The 17,695-nt window shown below is 42.2% G+C and overlaps 1 protein-coding gene across 1 annotated transcript in view; it reads left to right on the forward strand.

Moving 5' to 3' along the window:
* UNC5D (unc-5 netrin receptor D) overlaps positions 1-17,695 on the forward strand; it is a 192,959-nt gene that overhangs the window by 131,786 nt on the left and 43,478 nt on the right. Inside the window, exon 8 of the mRNA XM_089903552.1 lies at positions 2,716-2,800. Coding sequence (XP_089759678.1) covers positions 2,716-2,800 — 85 coding nt within the window. The remainder of the gene's footprint in view (positions 1-2,715; positions 2,801-17,695) is intronic.

Consider the following 17,695-nt stretch of genomic DNA (forward strand, 5'->3'; position numbering starts at 1 on the left):
TGTTTCATTGTAAACACAAGAATTAAGCCGACTTCAAAGGAATGTGCTAGGATCTGCTCTACAAACAGCCCTTTCTCAAAAGTCCACACGCATATTTATTCTGACTCGATCTGGGAATTGATTGTCAGGCCCTGATGGTCTGCAGAAGACAGACAGCATGTCTCAAAGCCTGGCTTTTTTTTGCCCCCCTCAAAATATTGAATCCTGTTCATATAGTCAGGCATTGTGCTATAGAAAAGACAAACTAATCAACATGTCAGAAGACAAATAAATGATCATTTGGGCTGGCGATCAAACTGACTTCTAAAGGGCATGAGGGAACTTTCTGTGGCAGTGGAAATGTTCTGTATCTTGAGCTCGACGGTGGTTACATGAGAGTATACATTTGCCCCAAAACTCATCAATTCGTATACCTAACATGGGTCCGTTTTTAAGCATGTGAATTATACCCCAAATCAAGGGAAAAAAAGGAAAAGAAAAATGGGAAACAGGAGCACGACAAAACTCTTATTCTGGGTTAATTGCCTAAGATGGCATTACTTCTTGACGATAACCTCCCGTGCTATTCTGTGTCTAAAAAATAGGGTCCAAATGTCTCTGTTGTCATCATAGTCTAAAAGAGAGGCAACAGAGAGAAACTGCGATGCCAAACTAAATACACAATGTCTAGTGTGTGTTCAAGTTCACATCCACATACACTGAATATCCTGCATTACAACTTCTGCTCCCCAGCAGGGAAGGATGTAACGGAGACCACTTCATTTGGCAACTACATGTAAGGAAGAATGGGCCATTAAAGGAGGAGCCTGATCAGAGGCCACCAAGTATGGCAATTACAGTTCTCCTACTGTTGACATAATGAATACCCTCGCTGAAAAGCTGTAAGCAAGATTTAAATGGGCCTCATTCTTAGTATTAGTGAAGGATACTGACGGTAACTAGCATCTTACTGAATAACGTTCACAAATGTGAATCACAAATAACTTGTTTTGCCGAGTCTTGCATTCCTTGGTTCTATAGCAGCTAACAGGCACATAGAAGGATATCGGTAAAGCCTGCCATCTCTAGGTTTAAATTATCAGCAACAACCCAAAAGCTTCCTGGGTGATTACATTAGCTCTAATGAAAGGAGAAAAGGTGAGTGCTGCATTGTTCAAAGAATAGGAGACTACCCTGAGATTTTATTTTGTAAAGCTCTTACTGTGTCTCTATTTCATTTCTTTTTATATAAACAAGAAGGTACATTAAAGAGAATCTCTGCCTGCTCTAGACTCTTCCCTCTTGGCCAAAGTGAAATATTTAGTTCACAGCATTCAGGAGGAAAGGGGAATTTTCAAATGCAGTGTGATGTGCCCTCCTGTGCCCCCACTTCCCTTCATTATATGATTTTACTGAAGTAAGGCTAGTGAGTTTTTTTCAATTTGACCTTGAATGAATATGGTTAAGTCACCTTTACCCTTTACTAGCTTCTGTTTGCAAATATGGGGCCAAATAGTGGCTACACAACAACGTATAAGTTCCTAAGCTTATCCATGCTTTTTCCTTCTCCAGTTTTCTTGACAAAATGCACTACTCCATTGGTCACCTCCCTAAACTGACTTCAAGATGCACCATTTAGAAGACAGTTACACACCAGGCTCTAGCAAAATGTTAGTTAGATGGCTCACGCATCATCCCAGATACCTTTTCAGGAAATGAATGGATAGAGACAGAGAAGTACCTTTTGAAATTTTAGAGTCGATTAACTGACAAACTCATATATTCTCAGATATGTTTGATAGTGCCAGGTCTCAGGACACCAAATCTTATAAGAGAATTTTTGAAATGCTAGGAAGACTATTTTTTTAACTTATTTTATTGAAGTATAGTTGACTTACAATGTTGTGTTAACTTCTGCTGTACAGCAAAGTGATTCAGCTAAACCATAATGGAAAAGAATATAAATATGTATATCACAGGAGATTGAATATAGTTCCCTGTGCTATACAGTAGGGCCTTGTTGTTTATCCATTCCATATGTAATAATTTACATCTGCTAACCCCAAACTTCCAATCCATCCCTCCCCAACCTCAAGTCTGGTTCTCTATGTCTGTGAATCTCTTTCCTAGGTTCATTTGTGTTGTATTTTAGATTCCATATATAAGTTACAGCACATATTTGTGTTTGTCAGACTTACTTTCCTTAGTATGATAACCTCTAGGTCCATCCGTGTTGCTGCAAATGGCATTATTTACTTCTTTATGGCTGAGTAATATTCCATTGTATATATGTACCACATCTTCTTTATCCGTTCCTCTGTCGATGGACATCTAGGTTGTTTCTATGTCTTGGCTATTGTAAACAGTGCTGCAATGAACGCTGGGGTGCGTATATCTTTTCAAATTAGAGTTTTGTCCAGATATATGCCCAGGAATGGGATTGCTGGATCATATGGCAACTCTATTTTTAGTTTTCTGAGGAACCTCCATATTGTTTTCCACAATAGCTCCACCAATTTACATTAGGAAGACTTTAAATAAAAATCTAATTTGAGTACACAGTTGACTAATATGCAGTCCTTTATGTCACTTTAGGAAACAGTGTCTGCCAGGATTGGAATTTCATAAAGTGCTGTGAGGTGGTCCCTCTTTGAGAGCAGCTGTAAGCTGTTCAGCTGAGGTGCTTCAGGATAATTGGAGCATCTACAAATGATTTCTTGGCTTTTTCTGTTTCAGGGGTGAGTTTACTGATACCGCATGGTGCCATCCCGGAGGAGAATTCTTGGGAGATTTACATGTCCATCAACCAGGGTGAACCCAGGTAAGAGACAGAGAAGGATGGCATATTAATGACATCTTAAGTATGAAATGGAACTTCTGCAGAAAATCTGAAGTTATTAAGATAATGTGACGTGGTGTGTGAAACAGTGAGCTACTTGACTATATAGAGGGGAAAAGTAGTTGCAAAACTGTTGGCTGTCCATTTTGTAGGCAGCTAACCCAAGTCACCAACATCTAGACAGCAGACACTGAAACAGTAAATCCATAGGCAAGGCATAATCAGGGTCTCTCCACAAACAGTGACTGGGTCACAGAGCCTTCCTCTCAAAAGAAGAAAATATCATCCCTGGAGGTACCCTTTGGTGCTACACGTTATGAAAATGCAGAGAATAACTGACCTGTGACCTTTTAATATCAACAGAAGACCTGCCCTAAAGCCGAGAGATAATTTCTTAGGCAATATTCCTCAAAGAAAAAAATAGTCTATACTTCAATAGCTTTCAGGTCTGACAAATTTCAGCAGCATTAAATTCAATTACATGAACAAATACAAATCTTGCCACATACTCTTAATGAAAGGAGTTGGTTATCTTCCTAGTGCAACTATAATATTTGTAGAAATGTTGCCTGCCTCCACACAAGATAAACCAAACTCCTCTTGAGAGCAATTTCTCTTATAAACTGGGTCTGTATACCTCTGGCATTTTCAGTCATAACATCTTGGTTATTTTAGAATAGATTTTGTCATTCTTAGCAAAAAAAAAAAAAAAATACACTAAGGAAAAACACTGAAAGGAAAAACAGAGAAACAGATGGTTTGAACAGACTTTGATAGCTATCTCCATAAGAGGATTTGTTGGTAACCAGTGGTTTTAACTTTCTGCTCTACGGTGCTTGAGAAAAAAATGGAAGAAAAGGCTCTGCTAGTTGGTTGATGGGGAGACTTTCAGAGGACTTGCACATAAGCTGTGCTATGTCGGGCTCTTATGTTATTTCCTCAGGTCTGTAGACCTAGGTCCTTTACCTGAAAACATGCCGGTGTTTAAATATCTCCACTTGGCAAAAAGGGCAAGAGGTTCTATTCAAAATCTCAACTAAGCAGCCCTAAAAATGGAGTTCTCTGGATGAGAGTCACCTCGTTTTTCTCTCTTTGGTGGATTTATTTAAGCGACTGTACCTGTTCAAAACTGAGGTCATGGTCAATTATACATATGCTCTTAAATGCATCACCCTTCAAAAATCAAGTTTGAGGCAGAATCCAGTCAACCTTGCCTGAAAATCATGGCCTCCTGCAAACCCTCCTCCCCGCTGCATCCTGTTCCCTTAGTGGTTTAGAGGTAACGAGTCCACGGAGCCTGTGTTCAGCTCCTTCCTCTCAAACCCACCCCCAGGATCTTTCACCTCATTATGCAAGAACCAGCCTAGGGCTCATCCACATTTTCAAAGGCACCTAATGCACAGCTCACCTCAATCCCCATCTCTTACTAGAACTTTCTTTTTAGGAGGTCAGAGCTAGCATGTGTCCAAAGGCATCAAACATACAGGGACTTAACAATAGCTCAAAAATGAGGGAAATATTACTTGGGACATCCTGCAGTTGAAAAATAAGAAAGAGAAATACATAAAAACTCACCAGAGCTCAAAGACTTTGAAAGACAGCTTTGGCCTCCTGGGATCGCCCCCTGCTAAGCTTTGTAAGTTCCACGTTAATCAGTTTGGTTTATCCATGTGTATCTGAGGCGCAGGTTCATTGCTGCTGTTCAGGAAGGTGGATGGAAGCAAGAAGAGTTCCTCCAGGACTTCAGATCTATGAAGTAAGCGTGTAGTTCTCTGTTTAACAGAAGATGAAATAAAATTGTAGAATGCACACATTTTTTTCCATGTTGCTGAAACCTTCCCAGATGTTCCTACTTCACACCACTAGACTACAGCCCACTTAGCTTCCTTGGCTAGTCTCACTCCTTTTGGAGGAGCTCCAAACTGCATACTTACAAAAACACTAAAAATAGTAAATGCCTTTTAGTTACTTTTTCTAAAGCTCAGGTACATTTGTTTTTCCATCCTTGCCAAGAGGCTGCTTGCATCCGAGTTCTGCTTTTAGTCCTGTGCTGAATCAGGAGAAGACAACTGATATAGCTCTTCAGTGTCAACTTTTCTTTGTAAGGCCACTTGTAAACCCATGGTCATCTCATGCTCTCTGTTATTCTGAACTTGTGTCCAGATTAAGGCGCATTTCCTCAAAGTTCGTGGAGCTGGTACGGCACTGCTCTGGCTCTTTCACCTTTTCCTCTAGAGCCATCTGAGTTCCCTCCCTCTCGGGTCACAGGTGTGAGAACTGGGTTTTCTGAGTCTCCATCACCTCCACACACACAGAATCACAGCGGGATTCTCTGAACACCATCTTTATGCTGTGTTGAAAGGCTGTTCCATTTTGCTGTTGATGATTTATTTCTGTTGCTCCTTTCTGAGTTACACACCCCTGGTGTAGCAGGGTGATGATTTAGTGGAACCATAATGGAAATCAAGTATCCAAACTTTGCACCAGATTTCCAGGGGTATGGGTGTGTGGCATTAACCACAGACTCAAAACAAGCCCCTGTATTCAAATAGTCTCAGATGGATATATTTAATATTCTGGTAAGTTTCAAGGGAGGTTGTTCATTGTTTGAATTGAATGTGCTCTGTCTCTCTTGGGATGTCCTACTTGAGTACGTGGCAAGTCTGTACTTTCCATTAAGTGGAATGATGTGTCACTTTCCTTCCTCAATATCCCTGCTTTGTCTACACTCTCAGACTTGAACAACCATCCTAATGAATCTTTTCTAACCTCCTCCAGCAATCTGGACTTTTGGTTGGTTATAATGCTGAGGGAATTAACTCTGTTGACTTTTTGTACATATATACACCTTAAATGGTTCGCTAGAAGGGGACTTCGCATCCTTGGAAAAGTAATTACTTACCTCTGTTTCAGTATAACTTGCAAAGGTGCTCTCAGGTGCTTAACTCATTTAATCTCCCCAGTTATGTTCAAAAGAAGGGGATTTTGTCCCAATTTTTGAGATGAGAAAAAAAGATCTGAAAAATGAAGGTTCAAAGAAGTGAGGCTGCTTTGCGAGGGCCTGTTACTTACCGGTGAGCTGGGATTTGACTTCAGGATATCTGACTCCAATTGCGGTGCTCACGGACTAAAGGATGCCACCTCTCCTTGACGTCGGAGACTTTAGGGAAACAGCTTTCTGACGTTGCATGCCAAGGTTTGGCCCCTGTAAAGAGGCATCGCCTGGAATCGCTCTGTAAGAGCACCGAGAATTAGGCAGGACCAGACAGAGGTAACTGGCTGTTGTTACATCATCATAGTTGAGAGAAAAAGGTCTGGAAACAGGTGTCACCTCAGTGCTGAAACTTAGTGGACATGATGTTAGGAGACATTTGAGTTCAGGGGCTAAGAGTGCGCACTCAGGCATCTGAGCTCTGGGTTCAGACTTAAGACTCACTGGTTTTATTCATGTGACCTTAGGTAAGTTTATGAAGCTCCTTGACTCTGCGTCCTCATCTGAAAAACAATAGTAGGTACCTACCTCATAGGGATGTTGTAGGATTGCATGACCTACAGTGATGCTACAATTTGAAAGATAAAATAAGAACACCTAATTGATACATTTAAATTTGATAAAGTATTCTACCTACAAGATTTCCTTTAATCTTCTCATCCATCCTGCTGTGGTAAGTAATAATAATTACCCTAATTTTGTAGACTTGAAGACCAAAAAAAAGTTAGGTTTGCCTAGGTGGTAGCAGGACTGGGCACCAAAAGTTTCTGACTAATAATGTACTTTTAGACTATGTCACACTCCCCACTTTAAGGAATAATTAAGTGTATTATTCTTGAGTCCAGTAAGACATGTTTGATGAGAGATGGGGCTTATGCCTAATAATGGAAATACACTGTGAAACATACAGAATGGGGCCCAGACTTGGCGAAGACAGTAACTTTATACTTCAATGTGGAATGACACTGCAGTAGAGGATTTCACAGAAAACAATGGGAAAAATAGAGGAGGCCCTTAATCTGTTCTAAGGATAGATTCAGAGGGGCATAGTAGGGAAGGAAGGTGGCTAAAAGATCAGTAGAAATTCACCAGACAAAGAAAGGTATAAGGGTTATTAACTCAGTGATTTCCAGCTCCAGGATACATTTTCCAGTATTTATACAGTGTAAGGTAGGAAGGGGGTATAGAACAGTAGGTAAATCCAGGATTTTTTATTTTTAAGTGAGGTATAGTTGACTTAAAATGTTAGTTTCAGGTTACAGCAAAGTGATTCAGTTATACATATATTTTTTCAGATTCTTTTCCATTATAGGTTATTACAGGATACTGAATGTAGCTCCCTTTGCTATACAGTAAATCCTTGTCGTTTATCTATTAATCCCTCCCCCTAGCTTTCCCCTTTGGTAACCGTAAGTTTGTTTTCTATGTCTGTGAGTCTGTTTCATAAATAAGTCCGTTATTTTAGATTCCACGTATAAGTGATATAATATTTGTCTTTGACTCCACTCAGGATGATAATCTCTAGGTCCATCCATATTGCTACAAATGGTAATATTTCATTCTTTTTTATAGCTGAGGAATATTCCATTGTATATATGTACTACATCTTCTTTATCCATCTGTCTATTGACGGACACTGGGTTGCTTCCATGTCTTGGATGTTGTAAATAGTGCTGCTATGAACATTGGGGTGTAGGTATCAAATCCAAGCATTTATTCTCTGCTTTGAAGTCACTCTGATGCCCGAATATTGCCTTAAGCAGCTTCCTTCCAACTCTACCCCAGGCCCAGCCACCGACAGACAGAAGGGTTGAGTTTCAGGCACTGCTCCACTCACAAAATAGAGGATGCTTTGTGATGTCACAGAAGCTAGAGTAGCCTCACCGAAAGGCAATGGCATAAACTTGGAGCTGCCAGAAGTATTTGCTGGTGAGAGGCCCTTAGGATTCTCCTGGATCAAGTGTATTTAAGAAGCTCAGTCAATGCCAAATGTGGCCACCTTTATCGAAGACGGCTTTGGAGGGCAGGAAACCAGCAGTGATCACTCTCAACAAGGCTGCCTCTTTTCCCAAACTTGAATTTGAAAGAATTTGGGTCTTTCTAACATTTCTTCAGGAGCTTTGGGGGGATGTGGATTTTTCATCCTCTCTAAACAGGTTTTGGTAACTTTTGTTAAAAAAGGGTGTTTAGGGTTTCCCTGGTGGTGCAGTGGTTGAGAGTCTGCCTGCCGATGCAGGGGACGCAGGTTCGTGCCCCGGTCCGGGAAGACACCACATGCCACGGAGCGGCTGGGCCCGTGAGCCGTGGCCGCTGAGCCTGCGCGTCCGGAGCCTGTGCTCTGCAATGGGAGAGGCCACGACAGTGAGAGGCCCGCGTACCGCAAAAAAAAAAAAAAAAAAGAGTGTTAAATAGAACTACCCTATGATCCAGCAGTCCCACTCCTGGGCATATATTCAGAGAAAACCATAATTTGAAAAGATACATGCACCCCAGTGTTCATTGCAGTACAACATCCAAGACATGGAAACAACCTAAGTGTTAGAGGAATGGATAAAGATGTCATACATACACAATGGAATATTACTCAGCCATAAAAAAGAGTGAAATAATGCCATTTGCAGCAACATGGATGGACCAACATAGATGGATTATCATACCAAGTGAAGTAAGTCAGACAGAGAAAGACAAATACCTTATGATATCACTTATACGTGGAATCTTAAAAAAAAAGTTCATTTTTTTTAATGTACAAAAGAGAAACAGTCACAGATGTAGAAAACAAACTTATGGTCACCCAGAGGGGAAAGGGGGGGATAAATTGGGAGACTGGGATTGACATATACACACTACTATATATAAAATAGATTAACTATTAAGAAACTACTGTAGAGCACAGGGAACTCTTCTCAGTACTCTGTAATGACCTGTATGGGAAGAGTCTTAAAAGGAGTGGATAGATGTGTAACTGATTCACTTTACACCTGAAACAACACTGTAAATCAACTATACTCCAATAAAATTTCAACTATACTCCAATAAATTTTTTTTTAAATTAAGGTGTTTAAACAAGAGGATTAAAAAATCATTTGTCTCCTTTCAGAGATTTCCCCCACATACACCCCAATAAGAAAATGATACGGATGTAGCACAATCATTCCACTCCCAGCTCTTGTTTTGTACCCCCCCCTTCCCACCCATGGTTGGTGAGTAGAGAAATGGACCAGAACATTACTATATGGAGCTTTCTTCTGAGAGGCAATAAAATGAAACCAAAGACCAACATTCATTTCTTTTTCCAATTACACTGTCATGTGGATATTCCTGACCAAATGCTTAGACTAGAGTTGGAAATGTAATCTTACTGAAGAATTTACAAAAGGACACATATTTGGAATTTGGGCTCAACCTAGATGGAGTATTTCAACCACTGTTTTTCTCCTGTGCTTTTATTTTCTCTCAAATGGTATGGTCTTCCCACTGGGTACATCTTGGGGTGAGGATTTCTTGGGGTGAGGAGTGAGAAGGCAGACATGGTGGTGGTAGGAAACATTAACTTTTGGGGGGAGTGGTGCCTTGATGGTACAATAGCTTTGATAGCAAAGCATGAAATAAGACCAAATATAAGACTAGGAAGACAGAAAAAGTAGGCCTGAAATGGAAGGGAGTAGACAATTTCTTCTCTGGTAACAGGCTCACCATTCAGCACCGCACTGTAGCTACTTCTATGGAATGGCTTCATGTGGCCTTTCCTCCATGGTTGCAAGAATGACACACACACAAACAAAACTATAAACACACACTTGCTCACATACCATGCCTGAGAGAGAGGATACAAGCACTGAGAAATGTCCTTAGGCTGTTTGGGAGGACCTCATTTCTAGAAGGCTAAAAAGAAAACAGATATGTGTGGCCATTCTACTTGTAAAAATGGTCTTCATGAAATGAATCTGTTTCTAGTAAACTACTCTTTATGTCAAAGCAGACATTTGAGGCCATTCTAAAAGCACCCATCCCAGTAAAATATGAAACTGAGTTCATATTTTATGAATCAGAGCCTCCAAGGGCTCTATTTCACAGAAGCTAAGAAACCCCTGCCATCAGGCTACTGCAATTAGTGTAGGGGTCCCAGTCAAAACCTTACCTCTTGAGCATAAAATAAGGGCACCTGCCTTTGGCTCTACCCTGACACCAGGTGACTGATCAGGACATTACTGCAGGGAGGAGACCTGGCCAAAACCCCTGGGATGATTTCCATCTCTGTTTGCCTTCTCCAGCTTGGAGGACTTACCCACTAGGTTACGTCTCAAGCCATCCTACAGCAGCTCAGGCAAAAACACAACAACAAAAGAATACTACACCTTCTCACTGCAAGAGTTACCAGCTCAGTTCGGTCAGTGACAAGGGCCAAATGTACTCAGTACTGTGAACCAAGAAAAACAGGAGTCCTTATATGTAAGGAGGTTACTCTGGCGGAGGTGCTGGTTGGAGGACAGATTGTGTATATGTAGGAAGATCGTGTCTGGAAGATCTCTCTAATTTCAGAGATTTCGCCAGGATAAAGTCAAGTCTAATTTTCCCACCTCCCTGCGGAACTTGCTGAGAAGCATCATTTCATCAGAATGGGCACCACCACTCCCCCGCCCACCTACACATCATGCCTTATCCCTCCCTATTGATGTAAGAATTGCACGTGAAGAGAGAGAAAGAGAAGTCACAGTTTGGAGAAGTATGGGGATCAAAGATGGCTGTCCCTCTGCTCGCCAAAGCCAAAGAGAGTAAGCCCAGGAGAACTACTCATAAAATTCAGGTCATCTGCAGGAAATGGATATGGATACCTGATTTTCTCATTGTTTATCAGTTTGTTGACTTGTTCAGTGCTTCCAGGGAAGAGGGAAAAAATAAAAAGCTTTGAGAAGAGAGGGCAAGCTGCCAAAGCACAGGAGAGAGGGGCAAAGAGTGCTTCTGTAATCTCCAATTCCCCATATCCCCAAGAGGTAGAGAAGATGGGCCAGGAAGTGGGAGCCAGAGAGGTTAAGTGAGATGGAAAACAGGTTTGCCAGAGGCCACTTCAGGGGCTCAGAGAGCACGTAAAGATGCTGCCGGCTGGGGGCTGGTTGGCAGGTGTACCTGAAACACACAAGGAACAACAGATGCCTAGGGGCGCTGTTTGCAGTCCAGTCACCTGCACCCTGTCAGTGAGGCCTTTTGGAGTCATCACCTATTTATCCTGAATTCATTAAGGATTATCTTAAGAAACTTAAGCCGTCCAAGGAAAATACGCCACAGTTAAGTAGGAGATGGTGTATAGTTTCCTTTTCTCTACCCTAATGCCACAGAGATAAGCTCGTGGAAGAGGGAATGCATGAGGGAGCAAGTTGTCTGCTTCAGACCCAGTAGCTAGAACCTTGTGTGTGTTCATGCAAATATGCATGAGTGTGTGGGCACAGATGTGTCCGTGTGCATAGCTCCTGGGGGCGTGGGTGGAATTTTGAATCAGATGTGAGATTAAAGTTTTTAAACGAACAAAAATCAGTCCCCAAAACAAACGATTTTAATGATTCGATGTTACTGAAAAGTTATGGACTCAAAATTAAATATCTTCAGGGTACCCTGCTACCATGGACAATTCCATGAAGCACAACTATTAGAGTGACTACTAGGAAAACTAGAGCCACTTCATACCATAATAGATGAAACCCCGAAAGCAAACCCAGTTAAATGAATGATGATGTTGCAGTGCGCTACATGTGGTGACAAAGATACCCAAATACTAACCAGGAGTGACGGGATGAACCCTGGGTAAAGGCACAGGGAAGGTTTCAGAGAGGAATTGACAATTGACTTAAAACCTGACAGACAGAGAGTAAAGGGCATTCCGGAATGTGCAAAGGCACAGAGGTAGAAGTAGCATCACATAGCGACTTCCCTGGTTTTCCATAAGAATCCGCCTTCCAATGCAGGGGATGCAGGCTCAATCCCCTGGCCAGGGAACTAAGATCCCACACGCCCCAGGGCACCTAAGCCCGTGCGCCACAACTACAGACCCCACGCACTCTGGACCCCGCGCACAACAGCTAGAGAGAGACCCCCGCGCGCCGCAACTAACACCCAAGGCAGCCAGAAACAAATTAATTAAAAAATAAGTAGCATCGCGTATTTTGGAACTAAGCCAATCAGAACAAAATATGAAAGGAAGAGTGATGAGGAATGCAGCTGAAAAGATAAAGGTTTGGCCACGTAGAATGTTGTTCGCTGCCGCCTAGGGGACACTGAAATGTGCTTGATGGGTGGGGATTGCTGAGGCTGAAGATTCGGGAGGCCCGGTCACGTTTACACCTGAGATGTACTATCTTCTCCTTCAACTCCACTGCCCCTGGCCGCGTTCAAGTCTTCATCATACTAGTCTCCTTCTGAGCACAGTGAAAAGATGCCTCACTTTGCCTAGCACAGATATTAATAGCCCTCCTTTTCACACTCAAAAGTATCTCAATTTGGACAGTAAATTATAGTCACTCCACTTTTGAGTGTCCTTGTCTCTAGGTGCAAACGTTTTAAATCCTTTCTCTAATCCCCACGTTGCTGTCAATGGGGATTTTTTTTTTTTTTTTAAGTGAAGCAAGTGTTTATTAGGAGGAAAAAAGAGTACAGCACGTGTGGATAGACACGGGCGGACTCAGGGAGGGAGGGAGAGAGAGAGAGAGAGAGCGCGAGCGAGAGAGAGAGTCGCACCCTCATGGCAGTTTGAATCACTTTTATGGGGCATTTCTTCTGGATTTCCTTTGACCAATCATCTTGCTTTGCCAGGTTGTGATCAGGGTCCTCCCCTGTGTGCGTCCACATCTCTTAGCCAAGATGGATTCTAGTGAAGAAGGCTATGGGTAGTTTTCGTCACTTACTATGAGGTGGCACCCCTTCCCTTTTTGACCTCCAGGGAGCCTTTCTGCGTATGTGTAGTCAGGGAGGTCTCCTTGACTTCAAGAATGAGGAATATGTGGTCTCTTATCTTCTATCTGGGCAGGGCCCAGCCTCCTCCATCATCCTGCTTTTATGGAGTTTCTGCTATTATGGAGTTTCTGTCCACAAGGGAGAAACTATTCAGACTGGGGTCCATCTACCTCCTGCCTCAAATCCCCCCTGAGAGACATGAACCCCAAGAAATCTTTATTGGGAGGAGGAAGGATAAAGGTCTGTCTTCTGTAGCTTCTTCAGGTTGCCAAGGGCCTTGTAGACCCTACCTAGTTGGGGGCCACAGAGCTCTCGCCCAATGGAGAGCTTTGAGAGAGAGACTTGGGGAGAAACTCGGCCAGGTCCGCTGGTGTGCGCATGCGTGTGTTAACGTGGGGTGAGAGAGATGAAGGACTTGGAGATAATTCCCAGAATTGCCAGCTGAAGTCACCTGAGAGTTTGTGATAACAGCTGCTCTGGGAGCAGCTCTGGATTTCTTTCCAGGGAATAAACACAGCTCTTTGACTTAACAAGAAAAGGGACAGGAAGAAAACTGATTAAAGAATAAATAAATAAAAGACAAAAATAATATGTAACATATTCAAGAAAACAGACAACTGCTGCATTGAAATCCCACATTTGGCCCGAGCATGTGACAACAATGCTACTTACAGCAAAATGTCCCACTATTGGGCATGGACCATGTTTGTATGCCTCACGCACAGGGGGATCTTCTGCCTTCCTTTTGTTTTCTTTGCCTTCCTAGCTAGGTAAGACTCTGCCAATCCTGAAGTAAACTAATGACATACATAACTTGTCAGGAAAGTAGTACAGACTCAGTCATTGACACTGCGTGAGAAATAAAGAATTATCAGAAATGAGATGATATAGCAGAGCGGGGACAACACAGGGACCCAGGAGGCTTGAGTTCCAATCCCCTTTGCCACGTCCAGCCTGGGTGGCTTTGAGCTGGTCATTCTCTTTCTCCGAGCCTCAATTTTATCATCTATAAATTTTGTGTGTTATTGACTGCATTCCAGGAGTTGAGTAAGGACAGTAAAGTGACTTTAAATATGAGAAGTCCTGTGCAAACTACATGCTACATTTTGATATTATTTTGTCTACCCTTTTTTTTTAATTACAAAGATACAAAATCCATGGAATTTGCTTGAGCTCTGACTCAATGATACTGAGTCATTCCCATTTAACTACTAACACATGCCTAGACTCAGCAGAAAGTTTAATTCAGTGATCGCGAACATATTAAGTGTTCACTCTAAAATCAAGAGCTTTGTCTTGAAGGCTTAAATATAAGACATGACACCATAAAACTCCTAGAAGAGAGTGTAGGAAAACATTCTCTGACATAAATCATACCACTGTTTTCTCAGGTCAGTCTCCCAAAGCAATAGAAATGAAAACAGAAATAAACAAATGGTACCTAATCAAGCTTACAAGCTTTTGCAAAGGAAAGCATAAAAAAAAATTTTTAATTAAAAAAAAACGAAAAGACACCCTGCAGAATGTGAGAAGATATTTGCAGATGATGCAACTGACAAGGGCTTAATCTCCAAAATATACAAATAGCTCATACAACTCAACAACAACAAAAAAACCCAATCAAAAAATGACCTTAATAGATATTTCTCCAAAGACAACATACAGATGGCCAGTAGGCACATGAAAAGATGCTCAACATCACAATTATTCAAGAAATGCAAATCAAAACTACAGTGAGGGGCTTCCCTGGTGGCGCAGTGGTTGAGAGTCCGCCTGCCGATGCAGGGGACACGGGTTCGTGCCCCGGTCCGGGAGGATCCCACGTGCCGCGGAGCGGCTGGGCCCGTGAGCCATGGCCGCTGAGCCTGCGCATCCGGAGCCTGTGCTCCACAACGGGAGAGGCCACAGCGGTGAGAGGCCCACGTACCGCAAAAAAAAAAAAAAAATACAGTGAGGTACCACCTCACACCGGCCAGAATGGCCATCATTAAAAAGTCTACATATAACAAATGCTAGAGAGGGTGTGGAGAAAAGGGAACCCTCCTACACTGTTGGTGGGAGTGTAAGTTGGTGCGGTCACTATGGAAAACAGTAGGGAGGTTCCTCAGAAAACTAAAAATAGAGTTACCATATGACCCAGCAATCCCACTCCTAGGCATATACCTAGACAAAAGTATAATTCGAAAAGATACATGCACTCTAATGTCCATAGCAGCACTATTCACAATAGCCAAGACACAGAAACAACTTAAATGTCTATTGACAGATATAAAGATGTGGTACATATATACAATGGAATACTACTCAGCCATAAAAAAGAACGAAATAATGCCATTTGCAGCAACATGGATGCAACTAGAGATTATCATACTAAGTAAGTCAGAAAGACAAATACCATATGACATCACTTATATGTGGAATCTAAAATATGGCACAAATGAACCTATCTACAAAACAGAAACAGACTCACAGACATACAGAACAGACTTGTGGCTGTCAAGGGGGAGTGTGAGAGGGGGAGGGATGCACTGGGAGTCTGGGGTTAGTAGACGCAAACTATTACATTTAGAATGGATAAACAAAAGGTCCTACTATATAGCCCAGGGAACTATATCCAATCTCCTGGGATAAACCATAATGGAAAAGAATATTTTAAAAAATGAATGTATATATAAGTGAGTCACTTTGCTGTACAGCAGAAATTAGCACATTGAAAATCAACCATACTTCAATAAAAAATTAAAAGTAAAATCAAGAGCCTTGTGATGATACAAAGGACATCCTGCATCAATTCCTTTGCCTCTGTTTCTCATAACATTCTGGCCTATGATTGGTACTTTAGAGGTATATCCTATGGGTCCAAACCATGGACTCTGGGCGGGCTGGTATTTAGATTAGGAGATGAATGACCAGTCAGGCTGGGGTGGGTGCTTATGCCACCTTAAACAAGCTTTGTCCCTGTCCACTTTGCCAGGCTTTCCGTGCTAGATACTGATGGATATAAATGAACGAATTATCCCTGTCACTATTTCTGTTTGGCGGTCAGTCATGGATTTGAATTTGGTTTGTTGCTTTGAGTTTGAGAAATCTTTATTGGAAGAATCAAATTAGTGGCGTCTACCTATCCCTTTGAGGAGATTTGGCATTAATTAACTCTATAACAGGCATAAGGGACCACTGAGGAGGAGAGCGGCTCTGAAGTAACAAAGGTACTACTTGTGCTAGCGAGAGGGAGTACATTGCTGCCATATGGGAAACACATTAATTCTTTCAGGCTGCCAGTGTCATGCAGTGTAATAAAAGGGGCAATTTATCAAATGGTACCTTAATGGCCTAGAAGGGTTAATGCAACTTTAGCTAAAGATTGGGCTCTTTTCCGCAGTAAAATCACAGTGGTTTCTTCACAAAGTCATTTAGGTTAGAATATAATGCCATTAGCCCCCAGAATGAGGAGGGGAAGAGAAAAATAGTGAAACAGGGAAAAGAAAAGGCGGGGGGAGATTCTCACTTTGTCATTCTATGATCTGCTCTTTTTGGAAAGGAGAATTTCTTCATATCAAGGCCTTTACCCATCCTTCTACCTCACACCACCCCCTTGGTCCCCAAACAAACGCGCATAAATAAAAATTACCGTCATTCTAATCAAAGTGCTTTTGAAGCCCATGTGAGCTCACAAAGCGAAGTGATTAGAGTGGTCCAGAGGAGTCTTTAATTAAAGACGCCATTGACAAGATAACAATGGTTTGTGAACATGGTTAATAGGTCTGAATGGAAGGGGCACCTTAATTCAATAAGAGGAAAATCATTGGTTCATGAGTTTGATTGCACATTGTAAAGGAACAGCACATACTATAATTATTTTTATTTTGTATGTGCCATCTCTTTTATTGCCCATGCTGGAAACAGAAATAACCTGTCCTATTAAGATATTTAATATATATCATCCTTTCCACTTCACTTAGTTATAGCCTAATAAAGATGCCGGGAGAAGATGCCAACCCACACTGAGGCTGCCCTCCTTGCTTACTAAAACACGCCCTTTGAAAACCTGGATGATCAACCGCCTCACTTCCTTGGTTACGGTCTTTTTAACAACTTCCCAGGACCCCATAAAGTTATATGCAGATATGGAGCTTCACTCTGCATAGAAACTTCTGCAGCTGAAGTGTGAAGATAACCCAAAAGTCAACCGACACCTCCAAGATCGTGTGGTGTCTGGGAGACGGCAGTGGGTCAGGAGGCAGCGACAGAGGGGTCTTTAGGTCCTGACTTCAAAGTGAACAAGCCATGAAAGTCCCGGTGGTAGACAGAAGAGTGGCGCCCCAAGGATGTCCACATCCTAATACCCGGAACCTTACATGGCAGTAGGGACTTTGCAGATGTGATGAAGGTTAAGGACCCTGAGAAGGAGAGATTATCCTGGATTATGCAGGTGAGCCCACAGAAGGATCCTTATAAGAGGAAGGCGGAAATACCAGACTCAGATAAGGACACTGATGTTATTACCGCTCACAGATGGAAGAAGGGGTTTCCAACCAAGGAATGCAGGCAGCCTCTAGAAGCTGGAAGAGGCAGGGTAATGGATCCTTTCCTAGAACCTCCAGAAGGAACAGAGCCCCACTGACACCTTCATTTTAGCTCTATGGGACTTCTACCTACAGTACTGTAACATTATGAATTTGGGCTGTTTTCATCCAGTAAGTCTATGGAACAGCAATAACAGGAAACCAACACAGGCCTCTGTGACCAGTCTACGCATCTCAAAGCCCTGTTTTCCTAAGGCTTTCTCCAGGGCCTATGAAAACAATCTTAGCAATTCTCATGCCAACATTACACCTTCGAAGTTCCAGGTTTGGAGACCATGTCCCAGGGAACATCCGTCTCTCCCACTGCCTGTCGCCCCCGCCCCACACAGACACACACCCCAGGACCACCACAGG

Source organism: Delphinapterus leucas, chromosome 21 (assembly GCF_059928025.1).
Source record: "Delphinapterus leucas isolate spDelLeu-1000000601 "Yukka" chromosome 21, BTC_Dleu_Yukka2, whole genome shotgun sequence".
Taxonomy (NCBI): domain Eukaryota; kingdom Metazoa; phylum Chordata; class Mammalia; order Artiodactyla; family Monodontidae; genus Delphinapterus; species Delphinapterus leucas.